The 18,738-nt window shown below is 55.0% G+C and overlaps 2 protein-coding genes across 2 annotated transcripts; both read left to right on the top strand.

Annotated features, from left to right (window-relative positions):
* The first annotated feature begins 526 nt into the window (after positions 1 to 526).
* HMX3 (H6 family homeobox 3) lies at positions 527 to 3,940 on the top strand. Its single transcript, XM_055242643.1, has 2 exons — positions 527 to 1,007; positions 1,583 to 3,940. Exons 1-2 carry the CDS (start codon positions 608 to 610, stop codon positions 2,254 to 2,256), a joined length of 1,074 nt encoding a protein of 357 aa, XP_055098618.1. The 5' UTR covers positions 527 to 607; the 3' UTR covers positions 2,257 to 3,940.
* Positions 3,941 to 12,603: 8,663 nt separating this feature from the next.
* HMX2 (H6 family homeobox 2) lies at positions 12,604 to 15,164 on the top strand. Its single transcript, XM_055242635.2, has 2 exons — positions 12,604 to 13,114; positions 14,042 to 15,164. Exons 1-2 carry the CDS (start codon positions 12,847 to 12,849, stop codon positions 14,593 to 14,595), a joined length of 822 nt encoding a protein of 273 aa, XP_055098610.1. The 5' UTR covers positions 12,604 to 12,846; the 3' UTR covers positions 14,596 to 15,164.
* Positions 15,165 to 18,738: the final 3,574 nt, after the last annotated feature.

Here is an 18,738-nt window from a genome sequence, read left to right as displayed (position 1 = left end):
TGCCTCTTTAGCGGGAGCCAATATCCTTTTGTGCTAATAGGCTTGTCCTCATTTGCCGCCTAATTGGACTATATAAAGCCAATAACAGGCGGGCTCTTATAGCCCGAAGCCAAAGCGCCAAAATCCGAGGGAAGGCGAGGAGGGGGCGGTGGCGGAGGCGGCTGCGGGGCCGGGGCTCGGCTGAGCCTTCGCCTGCCTAATCCCATTTGCCATTGTACGCGCCCAATCGCCGTATACTCCCCGCATTTAACTTGGATGACATTTTGATTTCATCATTAGCATCCGGCGCCGGATTGACGCAGCCTCGAGCCGGGGACTGCTCTTGCTGCCTCCTCCGCGGAAGCCGCAGCCTCAGCCGAGCCGCCTCGATCCCTCGGTGCCGCGGCAGGGCCGCTCCCCGCTCCTCTGCACCCCTCCCCCATGCGAGCCCGCCCGACTGGGTCCTCACCCCGCCCTCCCGCCGTTGGATTTGCGCCTGGGGCGGCCCCCGACTTTGCGCCCCATAGTTGAGTTCCGTTTATGGTCTGATTTCCGGCCTCTCGCCTGCCCGCCCCGCCGCCCGCCTGTCCCGCTCCCTCCCTCCCGGGGACCCGGAGGAGAGGGGACCATGCCGGAACCCGGGCCGGACGCTCCCGGCACCGCCAGCGCACAGCCCCCCCCGCCGCCGCCCCCACCACCCGCTCCCAAGGAGTCCCCGTTCTCCATCAAGAACCTGCTCAACGGAGACCACCACCGGCCGCCCCCTAAGCCGCAGCCGCCCCCACGGACTCTCTTCGCGCCAGCCTCGGCTGCCGCCGCCGCCGCCGCTGCCGCCGCCGCGGCTGCCAAGGGGGCCCTGGAGGGTGCCGCGGGCTTCGCGCTCTCGCAGGTGGGCGACCTGGCTTTCCCCCGCTTTGAGATCCCGGCGCAGAGGTTTGCCCTGCCCGCGCACTACTTGGAGCGCTCCCCAGCCTGGTGGTACCCCTACACCCTGACCCCCGCCGGCGGCCACCTCCCGCGACCTGAAGGTACCGACCTCTCTTTGAACTTTCGTTGTCCCCCTGCGCGCCCGTCCCGTCCCCGCCCCGCGCTGCTTCCCTCGGCAGCTCTGAGACCCCAGCACCCGCAAACCCTCTGTTCGGTCATTTTTTTTCGGCCCCTGGCCTGCCCTGGCGCTGGGTTGCGCTGCCCCTTAATCCAATCCCACTTGGTGAGAAAAGAAGTGGAATTGGAGAACCGGGCACGATGAGGCTTCGGACGGCCGAGGCTCGGGACACGGCCTGGAAGGAGGGGGTGATTCCAATGCGCCTAAGCCGAAAGGGAAACCGTTCTGCCGGCCCCTGGTGAGGAGGCTGAGGGAATGGAAGGAGGTGGCCGCGCTGCCACCATCTGCTCGCCTGTCCTCGGGAGGAGGGGGATCCCAGGACCTGGCGTCCCTTCTCTGGCCCAGCCGAGAAGGAGGCAGCCCGCGGGAATGGTGAGGCCTCACGGCCTGGGACCTGGAGGCCGGCGCGGGTCCCGGGCCTGCCGTCCCCAGGCGCCGGGCGTCGCTCAAGGCTGTGTCGGTGTGCATGTGTGTGCGTCCGTCTGTCTGTCTCCCCAGCCTCGGAGAAGGCCCTCCTGAGAGACTCCTCCCCTGCCTCGGGCACGGACCGCGACTCTCCGGAGCCACTGCTCAAGGCCGACCCAGACCACAAGGAGCTGGACTCCAAGAGCCCGGACGAGATCATTCTGGAGGAGAGCGACTCCGAAGAAAGCAAGAAGGAAGGCGAAGCGGCGCCAGGCGCGGCCGGGGCGGGCGTAGGGGCGGCCGCGGCCACTCCGGGCGCAGAGGACTGGAAGAAGGGCGTCGAGAGTCCGGAGAAGAAGCCGGCGTGCCGCAAGAAGAAGACGCGCACCGTCTTCTCGCGCAGCCAGGTCTTCCAGCTCGAGTCCACCTTCGACATGAAGCGCTACCTGAGCAGCTCGGAGCGAGCGGGCCTGGCCGCGTCCCTGCACCTCACCGAGACGCAGGTCAAGATCTGGTTCCAGAACCGCCGCAACAAGTGGAAGCGGCAGCTGGCGGCGGAGCTGGAGGCGGCCAACCTGAGCCACGCCGCGGCGCAGCGCATCGTGCGGGTGCCCATCCTCTACCACGAGAACTCGGCGGCCGAGGGCGCGGCGGCTGCAGCTGCTGGGGCCCCGGTGCCAGTCAGCCAACCGCTGCTCACCTTCCCCCACCCCGTCTACTACTCGCACCCGGTGGTCTCTTCCGTGCCGCTGCTACGGCCGGTCTGAGGCCCCAGAAGGGTGGGGGAGGGAGCGCCCGGCCTCCTTGTCCGGACCCCGGAGGAGACCGGGCCGGGCCGAGGGCGCCGAGAAGTCCAGCGGCCTTCAGGAAGTGGGGCTTCGGCGCGCAGCCTCGGCTTCCCCTCCCCCAGTCGGTAGCATTTTGTAAGTATTTGCAATGCATTTTCGTGCAATTCATCCCTAATGGATTGGAGGCGCTTCCCCTCTTACTTTTGGTTTTTGGCTTATATTTAGAGAAAGCAGGAACAAGACAAAATTTCCGGGTCAAATATTTCGGCCGATAGTTTTTGTAAAATGTGCAGCCCTCCCTTCCAAATTTCCATTGCGCTGTGGCTTTTTGGTTTTATTTTTATAGAAAGAAAATAATCGCAAAACCTAAATCCCTCTAGTTTATTCTTTTTTGCTTTTTTTTTTTTTTCGAGACGGAATCTTGCTTTATCTATCGCCCAGGCTGGAGTGCACTGGCGCGATCTCGGCTCACTTCAACCTCCGCCTCCCGGGTTCAAGTGATTCTCTGTCTCAGCTTCCCGAGTAGCTGGGATTGCAGGTGTGTGCCACCACGTCCGGCTAATTTTTGTATTTTTAGTAGAGACGCAATTTCACCATGTTGGCCAGGCTGGTCTTGAGCTCCTGACCTCGTGATCTGCCCGCCTCGGCCTCCCAAAGTGCTGGGATTACAGGCGTGAGCCACTGCGCCCGGCCTAGTTTATTCATTTTCTGTAGAACTGTTTTCAGAATCCAGAGAGGGAGAGAATTCATATGATAGTACTTTTATTTCTGGATTTCTGGGTATGTTTCTTCCAACCCCCAAATCAGTTATCCACCTTAATTTTCAGAATATGAGCAGCCTCTCGTAAAATCCCGACTCAGGCCGCTTTTCTCTTCTGGAGAGGTCTGTCGCAATTAGCCTCTTCATCGGTCTTACTTTGTGATGGAAGAATTCTCTAAGTGTTTAAAGGGAAAAGACAGCCAAAAATCAGAACTCTGACTATTGAGACAGCTCCATATCTGGCCTGGTCTAAGTGGTCTTATTTATTAGTAGCATTTATTTTGAGAATTTCATTTGTAAATTATTATTAATATTACTATTATTACTTTGTTCCCTGTTTTGAGAGAGTAATTTCAGTATTTTTAGTATGATATCTTTTATCCTCTCCTCTTACTTTTCATGTTCTGCAGTAATTGTTGTACGTTGACCTGTGCAATATTGTACAAAATCTCCTGAGAAAGCTGTTTCCTCCTCCACCGTGGGAAACAGACCTTTTCACTGTATAATCATGGTCATTCATTTAGAAAGAAAAAAATTAGGCAGGGGAAAGGGGGAAAGAAAGAAACAGGCTTAGGTAGTGATGCTCAAAGGAGTAAGTTAGGCATACTGGAGCGCTTTAAGTGAAGGACAATCAATTTAGACGAATTTTAACTTATTTGATAAATGTACAGATTTCTTGTAAAGTTCACCCTCTACTCCGCAGGGCTCCTGGCTCTGTCACCCAATCTGTTTTCTTTCTGTCGGTACACCTGTTGTTCTGCGATAGTTTGTTTCCCCTCATCTCCCTCACCTCTGCCTGGGTTGAGTCCCTTTTTAAGAAAAAGAGAAAAAAAAAACCCACAAAATATTGTTACACTAATGTTGTCGTGACATTGAATTAATTAAAAAGAAAAGAAAAGCTTTTCGTGTTGCCAGAGTGTGTAAGTTTGGACGATTTTCCCTAGAGCAAGTGTCTCCAAAACTCTTTTCTATCTTGCTCGCTGACTGCCTCTGCGCTCCCTAAGTACAACCTGGACGCACAACCCTGTATTCCGGGAGGCGGTGGAGACAGAGGCGGCTTTGTTCGCGACCAGAGGCACTCTCTCCCCTGTACCTTCCGCGGCCTGAAACGCCCAGCGAGCAGGGAAGAATGCTGGGCGGAAGGGGAGTGGACCTAGGCTTATCTAGTTTGCGAAATTGAGCAAAGCGACAGCGCGCGAGGCGAGATACCAGAGACAGCTGGTACTTCCGAACACTGGTCTGCAGCCTCCCGTTTTGTTCTTATACCTGGGTTCCTTTGGGAGCCGACAGCTTTTGGGCAGGGCATCCCTGGGCATTCGTCAGCTGGTTAACTTTGGTGGGCTCTGGTTGGAGGGGAGAAGGGAGTGAGTTCAGAGTTTAGCTGCAGCCGTAGGCCGATTGCCAAGTCAGGCTAGGAAAGGCTGGGCCACAAGAGGACAGCCAGCTCTTGGGACAGCGGCTCCCACTTCCAGGAGAGGGGAACTTCCGCAGGGCTTGCGGAGCTGAGATTCCCAGGGCGGCTTGAGCATGGGCGCGGTCCTGATGTGCTAAGTGTGAGGGAACAGAGGTTACCTAGCTGCGGCAGCTGCAACAGAGAAGACCTTGTCTCTTCCATGCCAGGCTCTTCTCTTTCTCCTGGCGCCCAACACCTCCTGGGCAGCATCTCTAGATCCCCCACCCTGTCCTGGCAGAGGCCGGGAAGCGTAGCGCACACCACACCCGCGCGCTACTGGGCTCTAGGCCGCCGCGCTCTTAGTGAGCAGCCTGCGGAGGCACAGCGCGCCGGAACCGCCTGGAAGGGTGGGTCCGCCCGACATAAGCAGGTGCCTGGGCGACACTCGCTGGCCGGGTGTGGCCGCCTGCCTTTAAGCTGCGGGTCTGCACGTACAATTCCTGGCGGGGCACCTTTGAAGCTGGGGAGCCGAAAGGGGGAGATGAGGAACCCAGAGGCTGAAAAGATTCCAGAGAGCAGCCATAGGGCGCGACCGCTGGGGAGCGCCTGCACGCCTCCCTTTCCTCTCGCAGTGCGTTGCTAGGCTCCTCAAATTCAATTGACACAATTGATTCTACTGTGGCTGAAACGTCCAGTATAGTTTTCTGTTAATGGAAAACTGCCCTCCAAATAAACCGACATGCGTATTTATGGCAAAATTTTAGCCTAGACCCCAGTGAAGATAGATCTCTCTTTATTTCCCTCTGGTTTGGAATAAAAATGAGGGCATGTGTCATAAATGAAAAATAAACAGAAATTCGGGTCAAAATATGTTGTTCCTTGTGTTACCTACAAACATGGTGATGCCTTTTACTGTTGGCAATACCAACCGCAGGACAGGCCAATAACAGCTCATTAAAAATAATGTTGCAATAGCAAACACGTTCTTCGATTTTTACAGCCAGAACACGATGTTATCAAAGGCCGAGAAAATGCTTCTTTATTTGTGTTTGGATTCTAGAAAACGGTTCTTGACTGACCAAGTCTTTACAAAGTCGGGAAGTAACTGGTTCTCCACAAGCACAGTTTATCCTTTGTCCTGCTCCTACAGCCTCCCTTGTCCTCCTGTTGGGGAGCCCCACTGCCCTGGACCCCTGAGCATTCCTCCCCCAAACAGTGATGTGCGCCCCGGGGGAGGGAGGTGGTGCCAACTTGGCCTGGGGACTGGTGGCTGTGTGAGCCTAGAAGCTGGCCCAGGTGGGAAATGTCCCCTTCCCTCCTGTCTGGGGTCACCATATTTATCCCAGGGCAAGCGAGGGGGTTGAGCCAGGGTGCGGGGCTGTGGAGCACAGAAGCCACTCTACACAAAGCATCCTAAGCTCAGCTGCAAGTTTTTCTGTGGTTTTCAAGCCAGGAGAAGCCAAGAAGGCACTTAGTGGGGCTGTCACATCTCCAGAGCTGGCCGTCTTCTTCCCCCACCCGGAATGCCCCCCTCCCTGCTGCCTCTGCAAAGATTACCGGGAGCTGCTGCCACCACTCACCAAAAGGGGCCTTTTTTGGGAAAAGTAAATGTGCCTACACAAAATTCCTCCTGGACATTCCCTAGGGGAAGACAGGGCATCCCATGTCCTCTCTCCTAGGACACTCAACTGGCACTCTCAATTTTGTGTTTTCACCCCTCCTTCAGACTGGAGACCAGCTTCTCTCTGCCAACCCTAGCTTTAGATTCTTCCCCATCTGCACCCCAATTAATCTTCAAGTCAATGCAAATGACTTCAGCTTCCAGGCTAAATCCTTTCTGCATCACCCAAAGAGACACACATGGAAACAACACACAGGATACACTCACATTTGATATAAACACTCACCATACACATTCACACACTGTAGACCTCCTAACACCATTTCCGTGGGTTCCTAGCATACCCAATCACAAATGTGTTTGGCTTCACCACCATTGCTAAGGCACAGACGTAATCACACACATCTTGTTCGAAGTGACCCTTTTCTCTGATGGCCTTAGGCTTAGGCAAACTAGGAAGAATCTTGGGAAAGGACTGGGCAGAGTGAGGTGGCGCTCCCACCTTTGCTGCAGAAAGCCTGAATGAACATCCTTTGGAGCGTGATGCCTCGAAATCCCTCCTCACAAGCCATCTGGGATAAACTAGTGGAGCCTGCCACCATCCCACCGCAGACCCCCATGCTCTTGTAGGCTGGGATCCCACTCAGTGTCCGCCTCCTTACAGTGCCAGGCTCTGCCGCTCTGAGCACCCCCGAGGCCTCTCTGGACCCTGGGAGACCACAGAGCCGGCACGCGAACTGTTTCTGTTGGCAACACAGATGTATTTCTTTTATTTGGTAGTAAATAGAGTGGGTGTGTGTACATCAAACAACAGCAAGACAGATATAAACTGCCCCCCCGCCACCGGGCGCTCATTCTGTGCCGCGACGCCCCCTCAACAGGCTCCCGGCACCGCAGAGCCAGAGGCCACGCGGTGAGAACCCCAGTGCGTGCGCTCTTCTTGTGTGAGAGGCTGGAAGTAGAGGTGGGAGAAAGAGGAGCAGGCGAAAAGATCAGTGGGACCTGCTTTCTCTTCTGCGGCCTTCTGGGCCAGCTAGGGCCTGGGAGATGGAGACTAGGGTCGGAGGCTTGGGGGCGGGAGGGCGGTGCTGCCGACTGCTTCCTGCCAGCGCTTTGACGAAGCCTCGCGTTGTCCCGCCACCTGGGCGAGGGCCACGCGCTGCTGCTTTCACCCCCTTGCGCCCGCGGGGCACCTGGACTCCCCTTGAGAGTCCCCGTGGGGCTTGAGCTTCTGCTGGGCGCTACCCTGCCCTCCACGATTCCATTTTGCCCCATTTATTCGGGTCGTCCACTTCCCGCGGCTCAGTGACCCAGCCAGGGGGCGTCTTCTGCTTAGCGGTCCAAATGTAGACTCCGCAAAGAGGCTAAGACCTGTCTACCGGGGTGCGTGCGATGGGGTCAGGGTGTAAGAACCAGGAGCCTCATAGAAACCTCTGCTTGGGGTCCAAAGCGCAGCTGGGCACTCCCAGAGGACAACATCCGCCCCCGCATGTACACGTGGCCCCGCAGGAGCCAGCCGCAGGGCTCCCACTCTCGGCTCCCCGCCCTCTCGCTGCCCCCCACCCCCTAACCCGGGCTTTGAGGTGTGAGCGATTCCTTGCCTCTGGGCCTAGGACTCTGGAAGTGTGCACGGCCGTTGTGCAGGGTGGATGGTGTTGACCTTTTGACCTGAAAACAGTTGGGGGCTGGGGGGCGGGGGAAGGATGGCGGAAGAGAGGAAAGAGCCACGAGAACAACTAGGCGGGATGTATTTTGAGCCCTGCCGGGTGCCTCCGATCGGAGTCTGGGGTTGAGATTTGGGCTGCACTTGTCCCCGGTGTGTCTCTCCCGCGGAGTACCCTGAAGGTGCACGAGGTGGGGAGCATAGGCTGAGGTGGGTAATCGGGTCCTGGATAGAGACACAACCCTCGTCCTCACTGGGGCCCATGTATGCGCCTGGGATTCCTCCCTACTCTTCCATCTCCAGGACCCCTAAGGGTATCACTCGAGCGAGAGGGCAGTTCCGGAGACCCGAGGGAAGGGATAGCTGGAGACTGCAGCGCGCCTTCTCCGAGAGTCCCCTGGAGGTGCGCATGAGTTGTACTCGCCCAGATCTCTTCCTTGGCTGCTGCTCCCGGCGGTGCATCTCCGGGGGAAACTTCCCAAAGTCTGAGTTGCCGGGGTTCCAAAAGGAACCCTTTGGGTTTAGGCCTGGGAGAGGTATAGAGCCAGCGAGAGAGCGCGTTGCGCCCATCACTGAGGCAGGAGCGGTGAGGTGGAGTCACCCGGTGTGCCTCACCCAAGCGTTAATGTCTTAAAGAAATATAAAGAATCCCCTTCTTTCGTGAGCTCCTTCACCGCCCTCGCCCCCGTTGGTGATGGAGTGCACGCATCAGATTTTCATCAAAGTTCTATTAAGTGAAACATAGGTTGCAGGGCACCCTTTGATTGAAACAGTTTAAATTTTAATTGTGTTTTTAATTTGACATATAGTTGCAGAAAGGAATGACACTGCGTCGCCAAGGGGCGGTCGATTTTCTTAATTTCTCCCAGAGGAATTGATGAGTCTATCAGGCCACTAGATTGGAAACCCATTAAAGCTCTCTGGTTAGGCTGTTAATTGGAACTTGATGGATGTGGGGGGGGAAGGGGGTGGGGAGTTTCGGGATTCGGCTATGCTGATCCAATCTTCATGACTTTCTGTTTTCCAATAAATTACACAATTCATTTTCCAGCCGCAGATTACATAAATTGTACACCTCTGGGGCTCTCTTTTTCAAATAGGGAGCCCTTTTCCCCAAAAGCCTATTGTGAGATGTCATTTGCACCAAAGAACGAACAGCAGAGGCCCTTGAATGAAAATCGAAACATAATCAACGTTTATACTTAGAAAATTTATTGAGATCATTTTCTCTGGTATTTCCTTATTTTAAAGTTTGGACGCGCCATATATCATAATCCACTCGCGTGGGGGGGGGCAGACTGTGTTTAATATTTATCGAAGCTTGATTCCAAGATCAAACTTGTTTATGACTTCATCTGTCATTTCGGAGGGAGCCTTCTTCTACTATTACCCGGCTCAGCCAGCCTATTTCCCAACTGCCGCAGAGCAGAGAGGATCAATTTTTATTAGGCTCCTCCGCAAGTTTGCTCTGGGCCGCTTTAATATTGAGCAGTGGCATAATCTCGGGACCTAAACTTTAAGCGTTCTTTCAGGCTCAGAAAGTTTATCATTCCTTGGAACCTGGTTATGCCTAATTCCTAGGAGAGTGAGACAGGGGGTCGATCCCAAAGATGAAGAGGGGCCATCCTCCAAGGTGTGGGTATTAAACTGAGTAGGATTGGGCGGAGCTATCCCAAGGCTAGGGGGGTGGGCGGGGTGTGGGATAGCACTGAGTTGAAGGATTGCCAGTCGTTAGGGGAGAGACATGAGGTGTCTGTGGGTGGTGGTTCCAGGAACTGAGTGTTCCTGGGAGTGAGTTTTGCAGCTACACTGGGCCCAGGAGAGGACGTCTGGGCTTCCGTGCTCCCGGTGAAGATCCCTATATGCTAGAAAGGGGTGGCAAGGAAGGTTTTGTCCCTCCCGTCCTTGCGGTGTGACGGCTATAGGTGCTGGAGGGGCGGGAGGTCCCTCGGGCTATCAATCCAGGGGAGCTCAGGGGAGCTGCAGTCAGTCAGGCTGCAGAGCTGGGTCTCCACCACAGCCTTCCTTGCCCCAGCCCTGTGCCCACCACCGTCTCTTCCCTGGTTAAGTGCACACACTATTAGGAACTCAGTGAACGTTTGCTGAATGAATGTGTGAGTGTGCGTAGACGTTTATGCAAGTGCCTTCATGCGAACTAATGCGTCCTTTGCCGGGTGTGGCAGCAGAGGAAGTGCCTCGGTGAAGATCAGACCCTCGAAGCGATTAGAGGGACAGGGCAGAGGAAATACAAGGCAAGATGGATCTTTTTGACTTCCCAAACTATCCCTAGGGGAAGGAGAGACAGGGACACAAGGCTTCATAACTTCCTCCTTGCAAGGGTCGACTCCCCAGTCTCCCACTGTTTCAGGGCCTGGGAGCTGCTTTTCCGAGGCCCACCTCGAGGTCTCCTGCCCTGACAGAGATCACTCCTTGGGCTCTTGGCCCACCCATATACCCGCCCCCGCCATCCCGAGTCAGCAGGATCCTCACAGTCTCCCCCGCAGCCATCCTCCAAGCTCAATGACAGTGTCTGCTCCTCTCTCCCTCCTCCCAAATGCGATGTATTGGCAGTGGGACAACTTGAGCACGAGTCTTGCTTTCTCTGCCTGGGCTAGTCTCTTGTTTTCTTGAGCCTCAGTTTCCTGGCCTGTACATTGAGTGAATAGATCTGTGTCACTTGTTTGCCATCAGGATTAAAGCAAAGAATGATGGGGAGCTTCCAGCATGTTCCCGGCACGAAGTATTTACAGTTCAAGAAGGTTCGACCAACTCTCCCTACCTGCCCCCAGCTTTCTTCCCCAGCGGAGTGGCTGGCACTGCTCCCCGAGTTAGCTGGCCAGTTCCCCTCGGGGCTGCCTTGACCCTGACTCCAGAGTCAGCGCCTAGCTCAGGATGTCTGCGAGAAGCGGATGGTTAGTGAGAATCGGACGATTCTTTCGCTGAACCTCCCGTGTGCCCCCCAACAGCGCGGGAGCACGCGGGACCCCCTGCGACGTGGCCCGGGAGCCTGCGCCGCCGCGGCGCAGAGGAGAACGCGCAAATTGTATTTCAGCGCCAGGTCCTTCCGGGTTAATGAGCTGACACCATGATTAAAGCTGACCATTTGTAATGTGTCTCGACCCTGCCGCCGAGCCCTGAAGAGGTTAATGCGGTGACGGAGGCCGGCACCTGCCCCTCGCTGGCCTCCCGCGCCGCGGCGCGCAACCCCTGGCCCCCGCCTCCTCGCCTGCCCCTGCCCCGGCTGCGCGGCCGACTCCTAATCAATTAGCCCATTAACGAGCCCTTCGAGGAGTTAAGTAGGGAGAGTTCTGCCACGGGCAGGGCCGCAGTCGGTAACTCACCGCGGCTAATGATATTATAAGCGCTTTACTTAATAACCTGGGCGCGGCGCAGGCGAGGAAGGAACTGCACCGTCATGGTGCAGCGTCTGGACATTTGTGGGGACTGATTCTAGAGCCTCCACTCACCCTTGGCTGCACTTGGGGGGCACCCTAAAGACAGGGCTTCCGGAATCTCTTGGCCAAGAGGTCCAGAGGCCACAGCTTGAGGGGGCGGGGTTGCCTGAGCACTTCGGGCCTTGCCTCACTTCAGTTTCCAGGAAGCTTGTGCAGACGACTGGTGGCCCCAAACCGCTTTGCTTGGCTGGGCTAATTCTCGCTCGGGTAACAGCTGATCTAGGAATTAAAGGGGCGAGAGCCAGGGCACAGAAGGGGGCTATGAGAACACAGAGGGAATCACTATTTACTGAGCACCACGGTGTGCCAGGCTCGGTGCTGGGTAGTTTGACCTCACAACAGCCTCTGCGAGGGAGGCACTGCTTCCTCCAATTTTAGGAATAAAGAAACCGAGCCTCAGAATTTCCAAATATCTTCCCCAAGATCACCCAGCCGAGATTTGAGTCGAGTCTGCACAACTCTAAAACCGAGTCCTGTCACCAGCTCCTTATCTTCTTCCTGGGAGCAAAACATCTATTTCTGCAGCAGTTCGGAAACCTTCAATATTTACAAAACAAAAACACAGATTCGCTTAAAACACGGGTGGGCCATGCGCCACCCGGCCAGGTTTATGGAGTACCTACTACGCGCTGCTAGTGCTTCGAGGTTTTTAACCCCTACCTGAGGCAATCCGAGAAGTTATTTTCAACTATGAGGGCAGAGAGGCTTTAATCGGTATGAGTTGTGCAAGTTCACGCAGTGTGTAAATAGTTGTGCCGGGATTTGAACCCAGATCTCTTGACTAGAGGTCTTAGGGCTTCCTCCCTCCCGCTAAAGATTCTGTAGGTCCGTAGGACCTGTGACAGGGATGAGGTCTGCAGACAGGGAAGGGGACTGTCTGCTCCCAAGGCTCCTGGCCATGCTGGAGAGGACGAGCGTCCGCCTGGAGACGCCTGCTCCTAACCCACCTCACCCCCACGCAGGGCGCCACGGTCCCAGGAGTGCTGGCTCTGCCCGCCCACTGGGGCTAGAAGGGGTGGAGGGCTGGGGGAGGATCGTGGAGCAGCCTGTACAAGCCCCTGGGAGGCGCGGAGACCCGTCGCCTGCGGAGGCGTCGAGCCACTCCAGCTCCGAGTCCCGCACCGCCCCTGCCTCTGGAGAGAGGGGTCCAAGGGGTCCAAGGAGTTGGAGTCGCCGCAGCCGCCAGGAACCCGGGCTAGAATCTGCAGCTGCTTTCAGCCCTGGCTGCCCGTGGTTAGACGCCGCTGATGCCCGTCGGGCCCTCGGCGCGCTCTGGGGGCGCGCTGGCGCTGTGTGCCTGGCCGGAGCGTTTTGAAATTTTCCGGGGCCGCTCGGCGGCGCTGCGATTGGCCGCGTTCGGGTAACCTCTATGCAAATGAGGCCGCGCCGCCTCCGCGCCGCCGGAGACCCGGCGAGCTGGCGGGCAGGGAAGGGGCATTTGCACCGGTGCTGGGCGGGCGCACCCAGAGCCAGGCGGGCAGGAACCCCCGCGCAGCCGTCCGGTGCCCGTGTGTCCCTGGCACGGAAGGGACGCCTCACCAGGCGCGGCGCCCCCTCCCCCTAGATTCCCTCCCCGCCCCTCCCCGTTGCCTGCCTGCTGCACCACCTTCCACCCAGATCACCCAGATCGTCTCTAAAGGGAGTTCTTGGTTTCCTCCGATTTCTTATGAACCCAGGATGGGCAGCAAAGAAGACGCGGGCAAGGGGTGTCCGGCGGCCGGTGGTGTCTCCAGCTTCACCATCCAGTCCATCCTGGGCGGGGGCCCCTCGGAGGCATCGCGGGAGCCCGTCGGCTGGCCAGCCAGGAAGCGCAGCCTGTCCGTGTCCTCGGAGGAGGAGGAGCCGGATGACGGCTGGAAGGCGCCCGCCTGCTTCTGCCCAGATCCGCACGGCCCTAAGGAGCAGGGCCCCAAGCACCATCCCCCCATCCCTTTTCCTTGCCTGGGTAAGGATCGCACGTCGCCAGTGTGGCAGCGAGCGAGCGCGAGGGAAGGGAGGCTGAGCGCCCCGCCAAGACTCCCGCGCCGGGCCCCCTCTGGCCAGAGCTGCGGCAGCCTGGGGTTCGGGACCGCGGGGAGAAGGGCGCGCACTGTGGTGCCTCCTCCGCCTGGTGGGCCCTTGGGAGGAGGCGAACACAGACCCGTGCGGGCTTGGGCTTATTGGGGAAGGCTGAGTTGTTAAGAGAGTGGACCACAGCGAGAGGGACACGCGGCCGGCCTTACACCCGGCTCTCCTCAATCACTTTGCACATCTGGTACTTTCTTTCCGGACACGAGGTGGAGATCTGCAAGTCGGGTCTGGGCAGTCTGTCTCCACCGTAATCTCTTTCTGAGTCTTCTTCCGCACTCGCTCCGTATCTCTGCCTTTCTCTCTCTCTCTCCTCCTTGGAATGATTAGCACTCCAAGATGATTGACAATGGTGCATTTCAGAGACGGTTCCTCTTTACAACATTTGACCAAGGGGAGCCCTGCGTTAGTCCTTAGCATGATTTCCAAACAAACAGCCTGTGAAATGATGCCACCCTATAAAGCTTGAGGAACTCTTCCAGCTCAGTTACTACCAGGCAAATGCGCCTTTTAAAACCATGCTAATGTTTCCCCCTCCAGACCTCCTCTCCCTGTTTCCCCTGGCCCGTTCATAAAGGTGGGAGCACAGAGACCCCATACTCCAAGTAGCTGGGTCCCTCTCTTGTCGCTTTTAAGGGACGGGGTGCTGGGTTTGGGGGGCCAGTGAGAAGGATAAGAGGAGGGGATTGGTAAGGTGGGACCAAGGCTGCAGGCGCTTGCCAACCGCATGGTCCCAGGGAGAGCTGGCGGTCTCGGAGGCTCCCCAACCAACTCCATGGCCTTTCTGTTTGCTCTCGCTCCTCAGGTACCCCCAAGGGCAGCGGAGGCTCGGGCCCGGGCGGCTCGGAGCGCACGCCTTTCCTCTCTCCTTCGCACTCGGACTTTAAAGAAGAGAAAGAGAGGCTCCTGCCCGCGGGCTCGCCCTCGCCGGGGTCCGAGCGGCCGCGGGACGGCGGCGCTGAGCGGCAGGCGGGCGCGGCCAAGAAGAAGACGCGCACCGTCTTTTCGCGCAGCCAGGTGTACCAGCTCGAGTCCACCTTCGACATGAAGCGCTACCTGAGCAGCTCGGAGCGCGCCTGCCTCGCCTCCAGCCTGCAGCTCACGGAGACCCAGGTCAAGACTTGGTTCCAGAACCGCCGCAACAAGTGGAAGCGGCAGCTCTCGGCTGAGCTGGAGGCGGCCAACATGGCGCACGCGTCGGCGCAGACTCTGGTGGGCATGCCGCTGGTGTTCCGGGACAGTTCGCTGTTGCGCGTGCCGGTGCCGCGCTCGCTCGCCTTTCCCGCGCCGCTCTACTACCCCGGCAGCAACCTCTCGGCCTTACCTCTCTACAACCTCTACAACAAGCTCGACTACTGACCGGCCCGCCGCTCTGCGTCGCCCGCCTGCGCCCCAGGCCGCCTCCAGCTGCCCGCAGAGCCGGGCGCGGACTGTACTGTAAGCAGGGCTCCGGAGCAAGGCGGCGTGTTTCCAGAAATATGAAGAAATACACCATGTGTATTCATTAGCTCTTATTTATGGCCTCTGCCCTACTTTTTGTTTTGATTATTTCGGGTATTTATCGGCATTCCCTAAGTCAGAGAGCTTGCTTTCTACCTAGACCGAACCAGTACGCTTTGAAAACCATTCGGAGTGGGATGTTCTCGGGTGGTGGTGGGAAAGGGAGTTTTGGCCAGACAGGCTGTGGTTGGTAGGGAAAAAAATCAGGAAAACACCTACAAAACCAGGTACACTCCTCCCCCATATATACACCTATATATATGTACATGCATACACGCTCGGCCAAGCCAGGCCCTCAGAGGCTTTGGACAATTACCAAATTGCTTCTTTTCGTTTCCCTCATCCCGAGGATGGGTAGGCACGAAAAGGGAAGAGTTCAGATCTGTAAATATTTTTAAAAAAGAAAAAAATAAAACATTTTAAACATCTTTGCTAACTTTGGTGGGATTGGTTGCCCGGCATGATAACGCACGGAAGGTTTTCAGGTTTTTCGGTGGAAAGACTTGCACGCGTCCGTCTGCATAAGTCTGGCTCGCTCCACGTGGAGTGTGGGACCGGGGTCAGGGGTTAAAGGTCGGGACCTTGGCGCCGCCCAGACTGCACGTGGCTGGAGCTGCCCGCCCACTCTCCTTCCTTCGCCCAGAATCGTCGCGCGGGCAGGGGCGCACCCCGGCTGGAATCCAGCTCCAGAGTCCGCGCGGAGAAAGACAAAGACTGGGAGGCAGGCCTCGCCATTTAAGCGATTGCTTTCTGGGAACGAGCGAGCCGGGTGCCCAGCGGCACATTCCCGGCACTGGGCTCGGCTTGAGCTTGGCCACAGCAGCTCACGCTACGACGTGCCTTGTGCCGCGCACTTCCTCTCCAGGAGTATAAAGCAGGCAATGGCGCTGCTTGTAGCTGGTAAAGCCTCCAATTTGCTCGCCGCGAGCTTGGCGCGACCAGCTTGTCGCTGCGCCCAGCTACCCGGCCGGTGGCAGAGTTATGTGTCTCGCGCGGAGAGGGAACTGGGCGCGGTGAGGCAGTTCTTCGGCTCAGGAGAGATCCGAGGCCCGAGACCAGGCAAAGAAGGTGAGGGAGGCAAAGGCGCTTCCCTACACTCTTTTGTTGTTAATAGTTTGTATTGGTTCAGCGTGTGGCTGGATCACCGGCTAGCACGCGGCCGCTTGCTCTGAATGGAACCGTGACGCGCGGCGGGGGCGCCCACGGACTTCCTCGCCCTGACACCTGCGGCCGCGCAGGGGCTGGGAGGGCGCTGCACCGAGAGAATAGCCGCGGGAGTATCATGCAAATTGCAGATTCTCGCTCCCGATAGATTGCAGCCACCTGTTCTTGGCAAAACCTCGGTAAAGGAAGCCTGAGCTTGGAGGAAGCCGGTGGTTCAGCACCACCTGGGGCGAGCTCCTCCGTCCGCCTGCCTCCGGCCTCTGGCTCGGCAGAGCGAATGCAAAGGAGCCTGGAGTCCGCAGCGCTGAGGCCCTATCTCATCCGCTAGAAGGAAAATATTTGCGTGTGAGAGTTGACGCTGAGCTGCAAGGCATCGAAATCATCTACATTTTGTGAATATACACAGGATATCTGTAAACGTCTATGTGACTCGCAGCACTTTTTGTAAACTGGCCAAACATATTCTATCTGATGTTGCCCATTTTGAGATCATGTTTTTTCTTCTCACATTAGATTTCATAAAAATCACAATCTATTCCAAGGTGATGTCAGAAGGATGTTACCCAAGAACACATCTGCCGACACTAGGTTAGTTCAATTACATTTATTTCAACTGAGCTTACGTCAGTAAATATTTACTGGGCCCTAGTACATGCTGGGAAACTATGCTATTGCGTAGTCAGATAAAAGAGACAGTGGATTCGTTTTCTTGTGATTCATCGTATACATATACTTCGTTTCAATGAAATTCTTTTGCTTCAGATGACCCTTTAGAAATTTTTTCTAATGTTCTTGGAATATTCCACGAAAAAACCAAAATGCGTCCAAAGAACTGCTTCTATAGGAATATTCCATCCATATCATTTTTGTTTGCATTTCAATAGATTACAGTTTTTACAAGAGATCATGGTTTTAACAGTATTGGGTCACTGTATCCTCTGTAGGTTTCCCTTATAGGAAGTAGTTTCTTATAGCCATTTCAGTCACTTAATGACAGTGATTTGTGCCCTTAAAATTTTAGGGAATGATCCTTTTCCAATTTGTCATGATGTGTATATTTCATTCTTTTTACTAATCCAGAAACTAGCTGTCAACCGTGATCCAACAGTATAATTAGTTCTTAGGAATTCCTCTCTTACAGGTAACTAGGTTTTACATACACACACACACACACACAACTTCGCATTTGGATTTAAATGTTCAGGACTCCATTGTTGCCAGATTTCCTGTCTCAAGACTATCAATTCATTTGAATAATCAGCAAAATCATCAGCCTCCTTTCAGCCTCTAAACTGGATTTAAAAGATTGACGTTTCTTAAAACTCAAATCGAGTCGGGCTGCAACTGCATGCCCAGAGGGACCTGAATCATACACACACTGGATAATGAAATACACTTAGATTTTATTAGTGGGTAATTCATGCTCAGAATCTTGGAACAGTAATATAATTAAATAAACAACTGAGAGAAGGAACCAGATAAGTCAGGAGGTAAAATTATTTAGCTAAAGTTAGAATGGAAGTAAGGAACTGCATTTTAAAATTTTGAATTCAGCCATTAACTTGTGGAAAGAGAAGAGATAGAGAACCAAGTACCAGGACTGGCAAGGAAGGAGGGCAAGAGTCTTTCAGTAGTAATATCATCAATGCAGTAGGCAGAAGTTTGCTGTTGTATGTGTATTTCTTGTGTCAGGAATCATACAAAGAGGTGCATCCAATTCAGGGTGTGTGAATGCATAAAGATCATCAACACTTTCTCATTAATGTCCCTTAAAAGTTAATCACTTTAACCCCAACAATTTTCTCTCACGTCATACAAAATCAGATAAAACAATATATATTTTTCTTTTACAAAAGGCAGTGAAAAAGCGGTTAAAGCATGGATTAAATTGAAATTTTTCAGTGAGCCTTTGACATTCAAGAATAACTCAGTCACTTCATTCTACTGATTAAGTATTGCTTTTTTTTCATGGAGATAAAATAATTTCTCATTACTCAAGCAACCTTCTTGATCCTCATTTCTAGAGGATTCTAGAAAGCAGCAAATGGAGCACACTGAGCCTGCAACTTTGGGGAGTGGCAGGACAGAGTGGAAGGGGAGAGGCTTATAGTTGTCGTTTTAGGACCCTTCAAAAAACAGCTCTAAAAGAAGTGGTGGGAGCTTTAACACATTGCAGAGTACTGTCTCCCAGGCTGTTCAGCCTTCTGAAGGGGGGTTCCTCCAGGGCAAAGGCTGGTCTGATTACATGCATCTTTCCAGAGCCTCTCACCAGGCCTGGCACCAGTGGAGGCTCAATAAATGTTTGTGGAAAGATGGGGTGGAGAGATAAAGCATAATATAAATATGAATGGGTTTCTTCAGCAGAACTTGAGACAATGGGAAATGGGAGACCCTGGTTTATAGGTGGAAACGCCAAAGAAATGAGAAAAAAAAAAAACCAAGGCAAAATAATGCAGTTGTTTAGAGCAAATATTTCCTTCTCTACATCAACTTTTGGTTAGTTTCACGGTCGTATGCACGCCCACGGATAAGAAGAAAACTTTAGCATTATAGAAGTATTGACCAAAATGGGATTCTTGTGTTTCAGAGACTAACTTCAAGGGGAGGGCGCCATGGACAGAGCTGTAAAGATCTTTCCCGCTTTCTATTAAGAGTGTGGGCAGAGCGTCAGCCCCTAGAAAACTACATTTCCCAGAAAGCCATACGCGGGGCGGGAGAGGGCGTGAACAGAGCCTTGGCGCGATGCTCCTTGGGAGGTGTGGTTTCCACGCGTCCAGCTCGAACGCCAATGCCTCAGCGCTGTGGTAAAATGAGCCCACGTGATCGGAAAAGCAGCGG

This window comes from Symphalangus syndactylus, chromosome 2, assembly GCF_028878055.3.
Source record: "Symphalangus syndactylus isolate Jambi chromosome 2, NHGRI_mSymSyn1-v2.1_pri, whole genome shotgun sequence".
Taxonomy (NCBI): Eukaryota; Metazoa; Chordata; class Mammalia; order Primates; family Hylobatidae; genus Symphalangus; species Symphalangus syndactylus.
The sequence above is the reverse complement of the archived record's forward strand: the minus strand, read 5'-3'. Positions and strand labels throughout refer to the sequence as shown.

Excerpts from the sequence above, each read along its gene's own strand:
- HMX2 (XM_055242635.2), top strand. The coding sequence starts at position 12,847 with ATGGGCAGCAAAGAAGACGCGGGCAAGGGGTGTCCGGCGGCCGGTGGT. Across the intron at positions 13,115-14,041 it reads CATCCCTTTTCCTTGCCTGG|GTACCCCCAAGGGCAGCGGA; the intron begins GTAAGGATCGCA and ends CTCGCTCCTCAG.
- HMX3 (XM_055242643.1), top strand. The coding sequence starts at position 608 with ATGCCGGAACCCGGGCCGGACGCTCCCGGCACCGCCAGCGCACAGCCC. Across the intron at positions 1,008-1,582 it reads CCACCTCCCGCGACCTGAAG|CCTCGGAGAAGGCCCTCCTG; the intron begins GTACCGACCTCT and ends CTGTCTCCCCAG.